A 16,683-nucleotide genomic window follows, 5' to 3' on the forward strand; every position below is an offset into this window, starting at 1 on the left:
GCCTCCATCAAAGCTGGAAGTCAAACGGTGTAAGAGACTCTCTCACTTGCTAAAATAACTTTCATCACTTTCACTTCAAGATTGGATTACCTACTTGGAAATGTAAAGTAGCATCTTGGGTAATGGCATTTTCAATTCCAATCTGCCCTGATGGGGTGATTACGTGGGTTATGACCCTTTCACATTACTGTAGTGTCTCAGACATAGGACCATCTTTACTTTAATCACTTCAGTGAGGGGGCGGTCGGGTAGCCTACTGGTTAAAGTGTTCGCTAATCACGACGAAGACCCGGGTTCTATTACCGACATGGGTACAATGTGTGAAGCCCATTTCTGGTGTCCCCTGCCGTGATATTGCTGGAATATTGCTAAAAACAGTGTAAAACCATACTCACTCACTCTCTTGAATGAGACAACCTTCACCATGTGGACATAAAAGGCAGTCAGCCCCCAAGCACAGTCACTGATGGGATTTCAGAGCAGGTTCCCAGTACCCCATACTTAAGAGTCAACTTTATTAGGAAATTGTTACAATATGTGATCTGGCTGATTGTGTACCACGTAAATGTTTGTTCAAGCTATCAGCCAATGGTTTCCTGTGTGGGCATTCTGGGTAAGAATAGGTTCCCAGTTCGCCATACTTCCCATGAGGACCAACGGACATGGGCATTAACTGGTTACTATGTTCAACCGGATTGTGTAGCCATGTACACCAACAATGTGGATCCCTGCTCAAGTGATCAACTTCTGGTTTCCTGTGGGGATTCTGGGTCAGAATAGGTTCCCAGTACCTCAGGCCTCCTGGATGTCATCGTACTCCGGATGTTATCTTACCCCGGATGTCATAATACTCCATATGTCATTGTACCCTGATTGTGTGCATTGTTGCTCATGATTTTCATCCCTGGTTTGTCTAATCCAGACTTGGTTATTCAAAGGCTGCTGTTATATCACTGGAATATTGCTGTCGGTTTATGGCATTCAAAACTTCTAAACTCGGGGCTGTCTGTTAACCTAGTGGTTAAAGCATTCGCTCATCACGCCCAAGACCCGGGTTCGATTCCCGACATGGGTACACTGTGTGAAGCCCATTTCTGGTGTCCCCCGCCGTGATATTGCTGGAATATTGCTAAAAGCGGCGTAAAACCATACTCACTCACTCACTCACTCACTCTGATATGGTGATTTCCCGAAATATAAGAACATGATGATGATGATGATGATGATGATGATCTCAAACAAAGGGACATCATTTTTGACTGAAACAGTAAACAGCCTGTAAATGTCAGTTTGACATGGACTGAGTGTTGTCATAGTAGAACATCTTAGCACATGTGCACAAGTTTAAAATGGAGGCGTGTTCCTGAGTTAAGGTGTAATCTGAAGCATCTGTGGTTGCCTAGCCTGAGAGTTCTGTCTCCAATCTATCTCCAGTGATGGATGAGAGCAGAGTGGAAGAACTTGTTCCACAGCCCATTTACCTGTACGCTCCTCAGCTCATGTTTTTGAGTAGTTGCATTTAAAATTACAATCATTTGAAATCATGGTAAATCTATTACTATTACTGCTTGTTTTCATTTCAGCAGAAATGAAATTTATTACAGAATCTTGGAGAAAAAACATTCAACTTTTCGCAACAAATTAAACAATTTAGTGGCAGATATTTAGGGAGTTTCTGGACCATCCTATTTGTGAGTTCCAGGGGGGTCCCAGACATAAAAATGGGGGTCCAAGTGACCCCAGTACCAACAACAGATGAAGGATGAGTGAATCCTTAGACCACTCTCATTTCAATCAAATCTTAGATTTTGAGTGCCTTATTTGCCAACATTATGAATGTTAAATTATATGCTAAAATTGAATTGGTTTCAATGACCTTTTTGTATCCCATGGGAATCGAAGTGCAAATAATTAGGATCCATTCTTTAGTGTTATGTTTATAAACACTGTGCAATATTTTTTAAAAACATATCCTTAACTTATTGAATAATTATTTGTAAAAAAAGCAATATAATATGAAATATAGTATTACATAAATTGGTCTATGTACTGTGAAAATATAGGATGAACCGATAATTGGTGTAGGATGGCGTGTTATGTTTCAAGTTTTCTGTTAGTCCTGTGTGTGTCAATATTCCTGTTACGTGTACAATGATAGCATCAGCTGGCATTGTATCAAGACATAGATCTATGTATGTCAGTACTGATCTATATGGGTGACAGCTATGTAGATGGGCAACAGCTGGAGAGTCACATGACCAATGGACAATCCAGCAGGTGCTTGTGGCCTGTAAACTGTCCCAAAGATGCTATTTTAATCCTGTTCATGTGGTGGGTAATAAGCGTAAAATATAATCAAATGAGGACAGAACTATTGTCTGTATTTATTTTGTTAAAATATGAGAAAAAGGTTTTACTGAGCAACCCTAAATCTGGCCTCAAAGTTTAAATTTTTATCAAGTAACCGTTTGGCTACAAGTTTTTTTTTCCATGTAGCCAGTGGTAAAATCAAGAAGTCAAGCCAATGTTGTAGGTAGCCAAAATCATTTGAAATCATTTTTAAACATATAACTATTATAATATATAAGTTACAACACTAGTCTTGGAATTGTATATTAGTGGAAACTGTACTTGACTTTTGTTGAGACTCGAAGATGACGAATAATGATGCAATTTATCTTACCAGAATATATAGGTATATCCTTGCTTATCAAATGAGCATTGTCAACTAAAATAAAGTACTAAATACATTAATATTTTTGTATTTCGGTTCATTGTCAACTTTAGGAGGAATTATTTGCGAGTACAGTTGTTAGCAGACGTGTTTTCCAAGATCAGCTGTTATTTATTTTTGTGTCTACAGATATGTAGCAATAGAATTTAGTCGCAACAAGATATTTTTCAAGGTAGTCATTTGGCTACCTCTGAATTTTAGGCAGTAGACAAACTGAAATTTAGGTGGCATTGGCCACCGTTTTAGTCGCAACTTTGAGGCCTGCTAAATATATACCTTATGTAGTCAGAATCCAATGATTTCATAATTGGTCACCTGATGAAGCAGGAACAATATAAACCATACAAAACGTTGTGTTCCTCATAGTAAAGAAGTTGTCATCCATAAATTTTCTTCCTTATTGGGCAGAGTCCATAGGGAAAGTTATTTTCTCAGCATAGTTTTTCCCAACATGTCATTTGTAGCAGCAGGGTCTTATTTCCTATCCCCAATTAAAAGGAAATTTAATAAATAAAGTAAATGGGGGAAAGTTGAAACAATTGTGTGAAAATTTCACACCATATATTTCCAGTAGAATAAATCTAGATACAATCTTACCTTCCATTAATTGAAATCTTGCATCACTAAGAGCTCAGTTTCCAGCAGTTAAAGAGCTTTCATGTTTACATTACGTTGTAAACCTAAGCTATCTGTACCAAGCCGATACATCGGCAGTAACAACCCAAATAAATAATTAACGGCTCCCACCCTTTTCCTGCGAGAGATTGTAGGGGCGGGGTCGTTGATGCACAAGCATGCATGTTCCCCACCACACAGCTGACGTCGACATGGCCACGTGAAGAGACCTGGTTAGAGGCCAACACAGATATGGTTTATCATGTTTCTATGTTTGTGTGTGATGATGTGTTTTATATTAGAAATAGTGTTGATATTTACATCATGTAGTTGATACAGGTTAGCGATTCTGTTGCATGTCTGTTGCCATGGAGACACATCATAACCCACCATACACGAGCCATGTTGTAGATTGTGCATGATGTTTTCATAACCTGATGTATTGTGTGTGATATATTTCTGTGTTTATTTAGGATGTTCATAAATGTTTGTGAAATCAAGAATGCCAAGTTTAAGTTTAAATGATCGAATTACTGTTGTGATTTATCGTAAACCGTGTCTTTGGTTTGATGTTTTATCATTTGTTTACAAGAAAACAAAATCCATGTGATCAGTATGAGACGGCAGGGATGGAAATAAGTACTAGCCCGCTAACCCGGACTAGTTTTGTACATGTTGAAGGGGGGCCACAGGTGGCCCAGTCATCTAAGGTGCCGCGAATCGCTGTGCAGAGTTGCGTCCCTTGGGCACGCCAGAAACCTATGCTTGTGGGTTCAAATCCCGCTTCACCCTGATTGTGTTTCTAGGTTGGTCAGCACCATACCTGTGCTCATGGGTTTCACCAAAGTGGTAAACGTCTTAGACCTGCATCACTTGGGGCTCTCCTCCCACATTAAGCTGACACGCTGTGATATGACTGAAATACTGTTAAAAGCGGCATTAAACCCAACTCACTCACTCACATGTTGAAGGTATGCTGAGGGTTAGTAGACCTCCTTGATTAATTTCAATCCCTACATGGTCACATTAATCTTTCTACAGTTTACCTTGTAAGCTAGAATGAGGAGTGATTACTGCATAACGCATCAGCAATCTTGCAGCTAATCGCAGTGTTTCTAAACTAGACATGTCCCTTGAGATGTTATCATGCTCATAGAATCATTGTCACTAGGGCCTAAAATAAGCATTTTGAACTTTGGATAACTTGATATGTTTTCAGTAGCTCATAATACTTCATATTATCAAGGTTTTGTTAGAAATGGTCTCTAGCAACTCAGGATTGTCGTAAGAGGCGACTCACAGGATCGGGGGATCAGGCTCGCTGACTTAAAGCCTCACATCATATCCCAAATGCGTAGATTAATGTTTGTGATGTCGATCACTGGATTGTCTGTTCTGGAGTTGTTTATTTACAGACCACCCCCTGGAATACGACATTAAATAAACATTCATGTTATTAAATCTTATCAATGTCAGAAGTATTACTATCAGTTGGATCAGCAACAGTATGGGCATATTCATCATTCATCATCATGGTAACTGTAGACAAAGTGACTTCTCTCTGTTAATTTCTGGAGAACAGTTGTAATATTGAATGGGTGGGTTTGTGTTTAGTTTACAATAGGTCAGACTAATGTGTGATTAGTACTAGTCCGAGTCCTAATCATTTGTATTGTTTCTAGGAGAAGGATGAGACAGACAGCGGGTACCGGTCAGGGACGATTCCGGATGAGAAACTTCCCAAAATGCCAAGCCAGGCAACGCTCAATCGGGATGAATTGAGAAGAAAGATTGCAGAATATAACCACTTGGTGCCTGGTTCAGAGTTTGAATTAACGGTGAGACAAGGGAGATAACTCATGGTGGATGGATGTCATGAGTTTTTTTTATAAGACATGAAATTGATTAATGGTTGTAAAAACTAAAAAGGACAGAGGATATTTTATGAGTCTTTTTTAAAGCATACACATTACCAACCAAGTCTTTAATAAGTGGCATTTGTTCAGACTTTGACAAGTACAGCTTCCCCTCTTAAAACAAAACAAGGCAATGCGTCAAGTACAGAGGTTTTTTTTGGTCACATGTTGACGCAGGCAGCTCGTTCCTCTCAATTGTTACCATTTGCTGTGTCGCTTAGGCTTTCCAGAATGTGATGATCATGGCTTCGAATCCCGATTCACACTAACTATGATCCTTGGCTGGGGATACCATGCCTGTGCACATGGGTTTCATGAAAGTGGTAAACAGGTACGACCTGCATCACTGAGGGTTTTCCTCCTACTTTAAACGGGGCGGTCAGGTAGCCTAGTGGTTAAAGCGTTCGCTCGTCACGCCGAAGACCCGGGTTCGATTCCCGACATGGGTACAATGTGTGAAGCCCATTTCTGGTGTCCCCCGCCATGATATTGCTGGAATATTGCTAAAAGCGTCGTAAAACCATACTCACTCACTCCTACTTTAAACTGACACGCTGTGATATAACTGGAATACTGTTCAAAGCAGTATAAACCCAACTCCCTCACTCATTCTTGTTGTGATCGTGAGAAAGAAACGTGTGCCATAGATATTACAGACAGACATGTAAGCAGTGTTGGAGTAACTTTTGTCTGGGCTCTGTTCCACAAAGCGATTATAGCGCTGAGATAGTCACTCTCGTACTTTAACATAGACTTTCGGCAGTTGTAGCGCAATGATCACTTTGTGGAACAGCCCCCGGGTATTTAACATGACCTGAATCTTCAGTGTTTGTGTTGTGTTGTAGGAGGAGCAGGGAGAAGCATTCCAGGGTTTCATCAAGGTCACTCTGAACCTCATCAGGCCCATCACCATGTCGCTGAGCATGAGGCCGCCGTCCATCTACGACCTGCTCACCAAGGAACACATCATCGAGCAGAACACACAGTCGGTCTCCTTCTACATGCCCCGAGACACCATCAAGTCCATACATGTGGCCAGGTATATATAGAACATTCTGCATGCCCCGAGACACTATCAAGTCCATACATGTGGCCAGGTATATATAGAACATTCTACGTGCCCTGAGACACCATCAAGTCCATACATGTGGCCAGGTATATATAGAACATTCTACATGCCCCAAGACACCATCAAGTCCATACATGTGGCCAGGTATATATAGAACATTCTACATGCCCTGAGACACCATCAAGTCCATACATGTGGCCAGGTATATATAGAACATTCTACATGCCCCGAGACACCATCAAGTCCATACATGTGGCCAGGTATATATAGAACATTCTACATGCCCCGAGACACTATCAAGTCCATACATGTGGCCAGGTATATATAGAACATTCTACATGCCCCAAGACACCATCAAGTCCATACATGTGGCCAGGTATATATAGAACATTCTACATGCCCTGAGACACCATCAAGTCCATACATGTGGCCAGGTATATATAGAACATTCTACATGCCCCGAGACACCATCAAGTCCATACATGTGGCCAGGTATATATAGAACATTCTACATGCCCCGAGACACTATCAAGTCCATACATGTGGCCAGGTATATATAGAACATTCTACATGCCCCAAGACACCATCAAGTCCATACATGTGGCCAGGTATATATAGAACATTCTACATGCCCTGAGACACCATCAAGTCCATACATGTGGCCAGGTATATATAGAACATTCTACATGCCCCGAGACACCATCAAGTCCATACATGTGGCCAGGTATATATAGAACATTCTACATGCCCCGAGACACTATCAAGTCCATACATGTGGCCAGGTATATATAGAACATTCTACATGCCCCGTGACACTATCAAGTCCATACATGTGGCTAGGTATATATAGAACATTCTACATGCCCCGAGACACCATCAAGTCCATACATGTGGCCAGGTATATATAGAACATTCTACATGCCCCGAGACACCATCAAGTCCATACATGTGGCCAGGGATATATAGAACATTCTACATGCCCCAAGACACCATCAAGTCCATACATGTGGCCAGGTATATACAGAACATTCTACATGCCCCGAGACACCATCAAGTCCATACATGTGGCCAGGTATATATAGAACATTCTACATGCCCCAAGAACCAGTGAAGACTGGGGTTACAATAGGTCTTCAGCAACCCATTCTTGCTGCACAAGGCAACTGCTTGTCGAAAGAGACGACAAGCGGGATCGGGTGGTCGGGCTTGCTGACTTGGTTGATGCATGTCATTGTATCCCAATTGCGTGGATCGATGCTCATGTTAATCACTGGATTGTCTTGTCCAAACTTGATTATTTACAGACCACCGTCACATAGCTGGAATATTGCTGAGTGCAGCGTTAAACATCTTACAAACAATCAATACCCAAGGACATGTATATATGTAGTATTGACACATCAAGTTCGTTCTAATGTCCACGTACCCTCGGAGACATGTAACATTTCTAAACAGAACCTGCTTACTTTGGTCATTAAACAACTGTTGACAGAATAAAGTCATGCCACTGAGCTGTCACTATTTGTCGGGCAGTTATGCCCCTTTGCCTTGCAAGGATCTGACAAAGAGTTTGAATCCTAGTTATACCCTACTTTTGATCCTTGGTCATCCCACGCCTGACATAAACCAACAGGATGTTAAAGCGGTGTTATACACAACTAACCCACCCCTGGATCTGTAGAAACAGCTACTTATGTGAGTTGGATATGTTTCCAGCGAGACGACCACGAAGGAAGTTGTAGCAGCTCTGTTGAAGAAGTTCCACATTCTGGATCACCCACGCAAGTTTGCCATGTATGAACAGGAATTCTCCAAAAACAAACTGGGTGAGCAAACACACACTTGCTTCCTGTTTTATTCCACTACCTACATAATACCCCAATGGAGGAGTGATATCGTAGGAATTCCGCAAGATCCCATTCCATATTGTTCGTATAACATGACAATAGTTTTCCTGTGCTTAACAGAAATTATTTAAGCACTTTGATTTCAAGACAAAAGCGAACAGAAACACTATATGTAAGATTCACAGTAGAGGGCAGGTTGAGGTGAGTCATGTGACTGACAGGCATTCCTGTTTGAGATCAAGTTGAGTGAAGTGGCTGTTTGATCAAGGGGAGGTAATCATTCAAGATTAGATGGGCACATTCAAGGGGAGACAATCTATTGGAATCTGTGTTTGTATCTGTCATATTCCTTATGTATTAGTTGGGTTGGGTTGGGTTGGGTTGGTTGGTTGGTTGGTTGAACGCCGCACCCAGCAATTTTCCAGCTATATGATGGCGGTCTGTAAATAATTGAGTCTGGACCAGACAATCCAGTGATTAATATCATGAGCATCGAATCACACAATTGGGATCGATGACATGCATCAACCAAGTCAGCGAGCCTGACCACCCAATCCCATTTGTCGCCTCTTACAAGCATAGTTGCCTTTTAAAGCAAGCATGCTTGTGAATTTAATTCAGTGTCATTCTTATCAGAAATTACCAAATAAATTGAAGTAATGTGTGCAAGCGTTGATTTTCAAATTGTTTTGAGCTGAATATAACTGCAATAAGGGATTTGATAATACCAATATGTTTTGAATGTAATATGGCGTTATTTGAGGTGGATATTATGACAGGACAGAATAGTGAATATAACAATATTTTGATTGTACTTTTCAGTGAGGCTGAAGAGAGTTGGGGATAAGGACTTTCCTCTCCAGGTCTTCCTCAACTGGGACCCTCGTAGATTTACCAACTATCGCCTGGTACTACAAGAAAATGAGACAGGAGAGATAGTGGTAAGTTGCATTAGTTGATAATACCTTTATCATTAACCACCATAAACACAAGGTTGCAGATGCCTCTGTATCAAGATTGAACCTCTAAAATATGAATATTCCAGTGTCTTTGTTTGTTTGTTTGTTTGTTTAATGCCGCACTCAGCAATTGACAGGTATATGACAATGGTCTGTCAATAATCGAGTCTGGACCAGACAATCCTGTGATCGATATTATGAGCATCGATCCACTCATTTGGGATATGATGACATGCACCAACCAAGTCAGTGAGCCTGACCACTCGATCCTGTTAGTCGCCTCTTATAACAAGCATCGGTTGCTGAAGACCAGTTCTTACCCGGATCTTCACAGGTCACAAAGTCTTTGAAGCTGACTAGTGTCATGGAGGCTCAACTAACTCACTCACTCACTCACTCACTCACTCACTCACTCACTCACTCACTCACTCACTCACTCACTCACTCACTCACTCACTCACTCACTCACTCACTCACTCACTCACTCACCTAACCATTCACTCACTCACTCATCTCTGTTCCAGTGGGAGGGGTTCAGCAGACCAGAGCTGAACAACTTCTTGAAGGTGTTGGACCGTGAGGAGGAAGAATGTGTGAGCCAGCTCCACTACAAGTACAAGGTGATGAAACGGATCATCAACCAGAGACTCAAGGAACTCAGGAAGGAGCGCAAGACCTCTGGCACCAGCCCGTCCTGACACTGGGAAACCCCTGCCGTAGTTGCCGCCGCCACTCCACAGTCACGACTACAAAGACGACTCTCTTGACCGGGAAACCCCCACCAAAGAGGAGACAGCCCTTCCTTTCGAAAGACCTGAAAGGATTTTGAGCTTTGTTGCGACTAACTATCAGCCATTCCTGTTTTCATCCTCACTTGGGTTACCGTATTCGACGTAATAAGCGCCCACGGCGATATTTGCTACTATATTGGATATTGAACAATCCCAATTAGCACCCCTTCCGATTGATCAATGTACACAAAACATTTATTCGCACATAAAATGCAACCATTTGTTATATGCACCCTTAATTATGGGCAATTAAATTCTGGAAAAATATATGTTGTACATAAACATTTCAGGCTGTCAGCATAAACCACGAAATTCATCTTTCTACTCTGTTTTTTTTTCTCACCAAAATAATATTCTAATAAGAGCCCCCTATTTCTAATTTTGAGAGTGCCATGGGCGCTTATTATGTCGAATACAGTATACTATTTAGGCCAGAAGAATTTCTTGTTTTATAAACAAGTCTACTCAAATTGTTCAGAAAGTAAAGAAATTTGCAAAAATAGAAATACTGCACTACAATATGTTTTTTTAAAAATATGGTTTAGAATATTTCTTTAAGGATTTAACATCAAACAAACCCTGAAAACAATGTGTTTTTGGTTTGTGCTACCTCTTGGCCTGTTCATAGAGATGTTTGTAAAAGAAGAAATTAAATTAGTCTGGTCTTTTAATAGGTTGATGTGACTCCCGAACATTGAAAGCCAATGATATGCTTCTGTTAAATATAGAAACACTGACACCGTTGATGAAGCGTGTACATTATCGATATTGGCATTGATTTCTCTACCACATGATATCAATTCTGTCTGAGGTTGTACATGCAGACCTAGCTTGTTGTATTATGTCTGCAACTGCCAGTGCCTTGGTTTCCTGAGAGAGCCTTAACACTGTAGATACTGTGACAAACCATGTGATATTGCTGGAGATGGAGGTGAGAAGACAATACATGCAATGTCTGACTCTCAACATGTTTCATTCACTTTCCAATACTGATGCATCATGAGGGCTTGTGTTTCTATCACTGTTTATCACTGGAGGAATAGTAGACTTTTAGGGGGACTTACACAGTTAGATTTCAACTGGTTACACTATTTTCATGTTCTTTCTTTCAGAACTGGAGATTAAGAATGTATGTGTGTTATGATAATCTCACTCACTCCCATAATTCTCGTTGCTGCATAATCTGTAGGGTGTGTGTCTGTTTCTCATGTGTCCTGCACAGCACGTAGCAGTAGCAGGTTGTTGATGCATGTTATGTGACAGGTGCCCTGTACATGAGCTCCCTCTCGCCATGTATCCACAGCCTAAAGTTTGTATGTTAACATACAGAATATTGTCCATCAGCTGTTCTGATAAGTGTATGTATAGGTTAACATACAGAATATTGTCCATCAGCTGTTGATGAGTATGTATGGATAGGTTAACATACAGAATATTCTCCATCAGCTGTTGATGAGTATGTATGGATAGGTTAACATACAGAATATTGTCCATTGATGAGTATGTATGGATAGGTTAACATACAGAATATTCTCCATCAGTTGTTGATGAGTATGTATGGATAGGTTAACATACAGAATATTCTCCATGGATGAATATGTATGGATAGGTTAACATACAGAATATTCTCCATCAGCTGTTGATGAGTATGTATGGATAGGTTAACATACAGAATATTCTTCATTGATGAATATGTATGGATAGGTTAACATACAGAATATTCTCCATCAGTTGTTGATGAGTATGTATGGATAGGTTAACATACAGAATATTCTCCATCAGTTGATGATGAGTATGTATGGATAGGTTAACATACAGAATATTCTCCATTGATGAATATGTATGGATAGGTTAACATACAGAATATTGTCCATGAACTGTTAGTTAAAATAATGTCTGTTAGCTTCAACAGGCTTGCTCTCTCATCACATGGCTGTCACTTGTGCACTTTCTCTCAACAGATCTCCTGTGTATATTTGTCATAATTCCATATGACGCCTTCCCTTTTCTTCTCAATATCTATAACTAGTCTTGTGACACCTGTATCTGTCCTACACTGTACAATGGTCAGTGCGGTAGTACTGTTTTCCTTTGAACTATTTCACTACTTTCAGTATGAGGTCATCACCTGTTGGTGCTGGTAACTATGGTAACATCTAGTCAGTTCCTTTTAAATCTCTTCTCAATGGAACACAATTTGCTAAGCTTTACACAAAACTGGTTCAGAGAAATCCATCGTACATATCCCTCCCAAGTCGTCATTCTCCTCGTTATCATGTCCATCCTCTGTCATCAGGGACACCACACGTGCCTTACCGCAAGGCATCCCGCGACTCACAATCATAATGTATGCAGGAGTGGTTGTATGTTGTGTCCTTGTGCTTGAACATTGTGTTGGAGTGGTTCTATGTTTCATTGTGTCAGTGGTTGAAAGTTATGACAGGTGCTTGCACACTGTGTCGAGTGCTTGCACGTTGTGTCAAGTGGCTAATTGGTGTGACAAATGGTTTTACATTGTGTCTGAGGTTGAATGTTGTGTCAGAGTGGTTGAATGGTGTGATAAATGGTTTTACATTGTGTCAGTGAGGTTGAACATTGGTTGAGTGGCTGAATGTTGTGACAAATGGTTTTACATTGTGTCAGTGAGATTGAACGTTGGTTGAGTGGTTGCATATTGTGACAAATGGTTTTACATTGTGTCAGTGAGGTTGAACGTTGTGTCGAGTGGTTGCATGTTGTGACAGATGGTTTTACATTATGTCAGTGAGGTTGAACGTTGTGTCGAGTGGTTGCATGTTGTGACAAATGGTTTTACATTATGTCAGTGAGGTTGAACGTTGTGTCGAGTGGTTGCATGTTGTGACAAATGGTTTTACTTTGTGACAGTGAGGTTGAATGTTGTGTTGAGTGGTTGAATGTTGTGAAAAATGGTTTTACATTGTGTCAATGAGGTTGAATGTTGTGTTGGAGTGGTTGTAAGTTGTGTTGAAGTGTTTGTACGTTGTGTCGGGGTGGTTGAACCTTGTGTCCGAGTGGTTGAACTTTCACTCAGAGTGATTGTGACTTGTGACAGGTGCTTGCACATTCTGTCGGACTTCTTCCCATTGTTTACATGTTGTGTTGGAGCACAATGTGCCAGCTGCTTGACCAAGCAAGCATCTTTCCTGATATTTGTGTTTAGAGCTGCAGTTGTCTGACTGGGGTTGTGTGGTGTGACTGATTCGACAAAAAATGTTGCACTGAGTCAGATTGTCTGACTCCTGACGGAAGTGTTAGATACCCTCGTCATAAATGAGACCTATAAAGTTTCATTCCATCTTGTTGATGGCATGATGTCATGACGTCGTGTTAATGTGATGTCATGATGTCAATGTTGATGTGGTGTCATGTTGATATGATTTCATGACTTCTTATGCAATCTCATCAAGAAATATTCTAATCATTGTGGGTCTTGTGGCTTCTTGTACAGCCTTTCCTATCTCATCCCATGGACACCCTTTACTCTCCTACACGTCAGTTATATTCTAGGTTAGGATGGTCCTGTTTATACAAATGTGAACCATTATTCATTTAGGTTCTGGGTGATATGCCATAATGAGAACTATCTGGAGGAAGTTTGCCTGGGATCTGACAACCTACACAGATGTTGAGTCCAACCATGGATCTGGTTCTTGCATATTCTGTATTGCAAACTAGTGTAACAAAAACTTATGAAACAGTGATGATGGTTTGTGCCAAAAAAACGGATTAGGATTGCCAAGTCACAACATCAGACATGTACTTAAGAATGAACTTAATAACCAGAGAAATTATCGACTTCAAACTGGTACAAGAACGTCACATGACATTATACAATTAACAAATATATTTGACCTTGACCTTCCTTGTCTTTCATCAGATAAAGATTAATGTTAATAACATGACTATATTATGTGTAAGCATCACATGTTTATGTAATATATCATCTTGCTACCACTGGAACAGCATTCTTTGACCAGGCTGTGTTATATATGTGACCTTGACCTTGACCTTCCTGGTCTATTGGGAAGGTAGATAAGAAAACTCTGTTTAAAAAACTATGTAATTGTTGTAACATTTTTACCAGCATTCTTTGACCAGACTGTGTGATATTGTTAGGGATGTAACAATATATCAGGTTGTGAAAAATATAATTATTTGCTGTATGATTTAGGACGGGGTGCACTGAGGTTCACAACAATGGATATATAGTTAAGGAACATTAATGAAAATGTTCAAAGGACTGACAATATGTCTTTCAGGAATCTTACAGTGCCATTAAGAAGAGAGTTATGGCTAAAGCTGTTGTTTCATGCTCCGAGAATTTCAGAATAATTCTCTATGAACATATTTGCCATGTCCTTTAAGTGAATTAAAATTCATACATTGTTTTCTGATTGATCTAATGTTTGAGGTTAGGTTCAATCTTTTGTTTGTATGGCAACATAGCCCTAGTATATAGTAGTGTCCTCAATGCTTATTTAACACTCTTGCAATACAATCAACAGTGTGTTACACCTCGATCCTCTATTAACTGGATTCGCGGTTTCCTATTGGCAAAACTCAATTGTTATGTGCATAATTGTTACCCTATTTCATCCTTTGAAATATTTCTGTAGATAGTGACCACGTGATGTAACCGTTTCATGTTTATCTCCTTCTACCTACAGTTACAGGGGACAATATTTGTTTTCTCGTTTCTTAAATCTCATTAAAGTCAGATATTTTACTCCAATTCGACACCACTCCATCCGAGTAAAATGTTTGATTTTAATAACATTACTCATTTCTTTGGACCAGTGATGTACATTCAGTCATTATTTATGATATCTGGCTGCAAAATTGGCTTTCAGGCAGCGCCATTTTAAAGCAAAAATTCAATGCTGCCATGGGAAGATATACGACCGACTGTCTGTGGTTTTAGTGATATGGTGTTGCCTGAAAAACATTACTTTTAGCCTATACCTAGTTGCCATTGTTTTTTGCTCGTATATATATCTCACAAGTGAATGAGCAAGTGAGTGAAAATTGCTTCAGGCTGCTACAGCAAGTGGCTAGCTATTTGCACCCTATATTTCAATCTCGGCAAGAGTGATCGACATCACATCCCTGTTATGGGCTAATGTATGTTGCTAACTCAATCAGATTTGAATCAAAGTAGGATGCCTATTTGATACATATATAGTGGGGCGTCTCATCATATGTCCAGTTCATTTACGACTAAGTCAAATTTGCTGCTACATGCATGGCCTCATCCCAGATGTTCAGAAATGAGTTAGTTTTCAATTGATCTGGGTACTGGGTTTGTCTAATGCTCTTTTCAAGATGTCAGTCACTTGACAAGAAATGTTTCTTTGTAATGTCAAGTTTCTGATAGATATTATTTCTCTCGTTTACCGTTAAGCATTTACTCAAGCATGGCCACGATTGCTGTCATACTCAAGTCTGGTTTTCTGTACATTTCACTAATATGCACAATTCAGTATTCTCTTCCCAATGTTAACATTGTTCTCGTTTTAGTCTGATGTTGTCTTCCACAATTTAACGATATGAACAATCATTGTAAGAGGTATTTTGTTAAATAAATTATTTTGCACACAGTATCAGTAATACAAGATCTTTCTTGAGCTAGCTTGGTGCCCATGTGGTTCCGATTAGTGAAGTGTTATTATCATGTTGTTGAAATCATTACGAGTGTGTCGACAGTGTCGTTAATGTTGCATTGTACAAATGTACATATATATATTAAAATATTGTTGTCTAGCATACTTGAAAATGTCACAAAATCAGCTCACTTAATTGTTGAGGAATGAAAAATACCATTGTAGAATGATTTTTGGAATAAAATATTTTAAAATTCAGAATCATATGTTTGTATTTTATCATTCACATCATACATAGTTCATTAAAGACACATCTTGTAGGTTATGTGACGGAGTTGCATCTCTTGGTCATGTAAGGATCTGCTGCTGGTCTTGGGGACAAGAATCACCTTGGGTATGATTATTAGTTTGTAGCCAAGGCTGGCCCAGTGTCTTTAGGGGCTGTGATTTGTTAGCAGTGGCAGCACTAGACCAACTTGGGACAGAGGAACAACTTGCTTTCAGTTCGTGGCCATGGCTGGCTCAGTGTCTTTTGGGGTTGCAACTTAATTGCTCTACAGAATAGCAATGGCAGCATTAAGCCAGCATGTCGGGACAGAAGCCCAACTTGCTTATCGGTGTAACATGTGGCTATACTCAGCAGTGACTGATCAGTTCATGCTGTGTTACATCAACTTCTGTCCTTTCAATCTGGACACTCCATTATCATCCAAGTTCTTGATAGATGATCAGACTTTTCAATCTGGACACTCCAGTATCATCCAAGTTCTTGATAGATGATCAGACTTTTCAATCTGGACACTCCATTATCATCCAAGTTCTTGATAGATGATCAGACTTTTCAATCTGGACACTCCATTATCATCCAAGTTCTTGATAGATGATCAGACTTTTCAATCTGGACACTCCAGTATCATCCAAGTCCTTGATAGATGATCAGACTTTTCAATCTGGACACTCCAGTATCATCCAAGTCCTTGATAGATGATCGGACTTTTCAATCTGGACACTCCATTATCATCCAAGTTCTTGATAGATGATCGGACTTTTCAATCTGGACGCTCCATTATCATCCAAGTTCTTGATAGATGATCGGACTTTTCAATCTGGACACTCCAGTATCATCCAAGT

The 16,683-nt window shown here is 40.0% G+C and overlaps 1 protein-coding gene across 9 annotated transcripts in view; it reads left to right on the forward strand.

Moving 5' to 3' along the window:
- The window catches only part of LOC139446075 (ras association domain-containing protein 1 homolog), a 111,252-nt gene extending 97,633 nt beyond the window's left edge, over window positions 1-13,619 (forward strand). For 5 of the 9 annotated variants that reach the window (XM_071227345.1, XM_071227346.1, XM_071227348.1 and 2 more), the window contains 5 exons: window positions 5,032-5,187; window positions 6,111-6,304; window positions 8,051-8,160; window positions 9,004-9,122; window positions 9,665-13,619. In XM_071227345.1, the coding sequence (XP_071083446.1) occupies window positions 5,032-5,187; window positions 6,111-6,304; window positions 8,051-8,160; window positions 9,004-9,122; window positions 9,665-9,838 (753 nt within the window). In that variant the 3' untranslated portion in view covers window positions 9,839-13,619. The remainder of the gene's footprint in view (window positions 1-5,031; window positions 5,188-6,110; window positions 6,305-8,050; window positions 8,161-9,003; window positions 9,123-9,664) is intronic. The other 4 variants (XR_011651912.1, XR_011651913.1, XR_011651911.1 and 1 more) reach the window with 4 other exon arrangements.
- The last annotated feature ends 3,064 nt before the right edge of the window (window positions 13,620-16,683 follow it).

This window comes from Haliotis cracherodii, unplaced genomic scaffold (assembly GCF_022045235.1).
Source record: "Haliotis cracherodii isolate W230 unplaced genomic scaffold, xgHalCrac1.p SCAF_6, whole genome shotgun sequence".
In the NCBI taxonomy this organism is placed as follows: Eukaryota; Metazoa; Mollusca; class Gastropoda; order Lepetellida; family Haliotidae; genus Haliotis; species Haliotis cracherodii.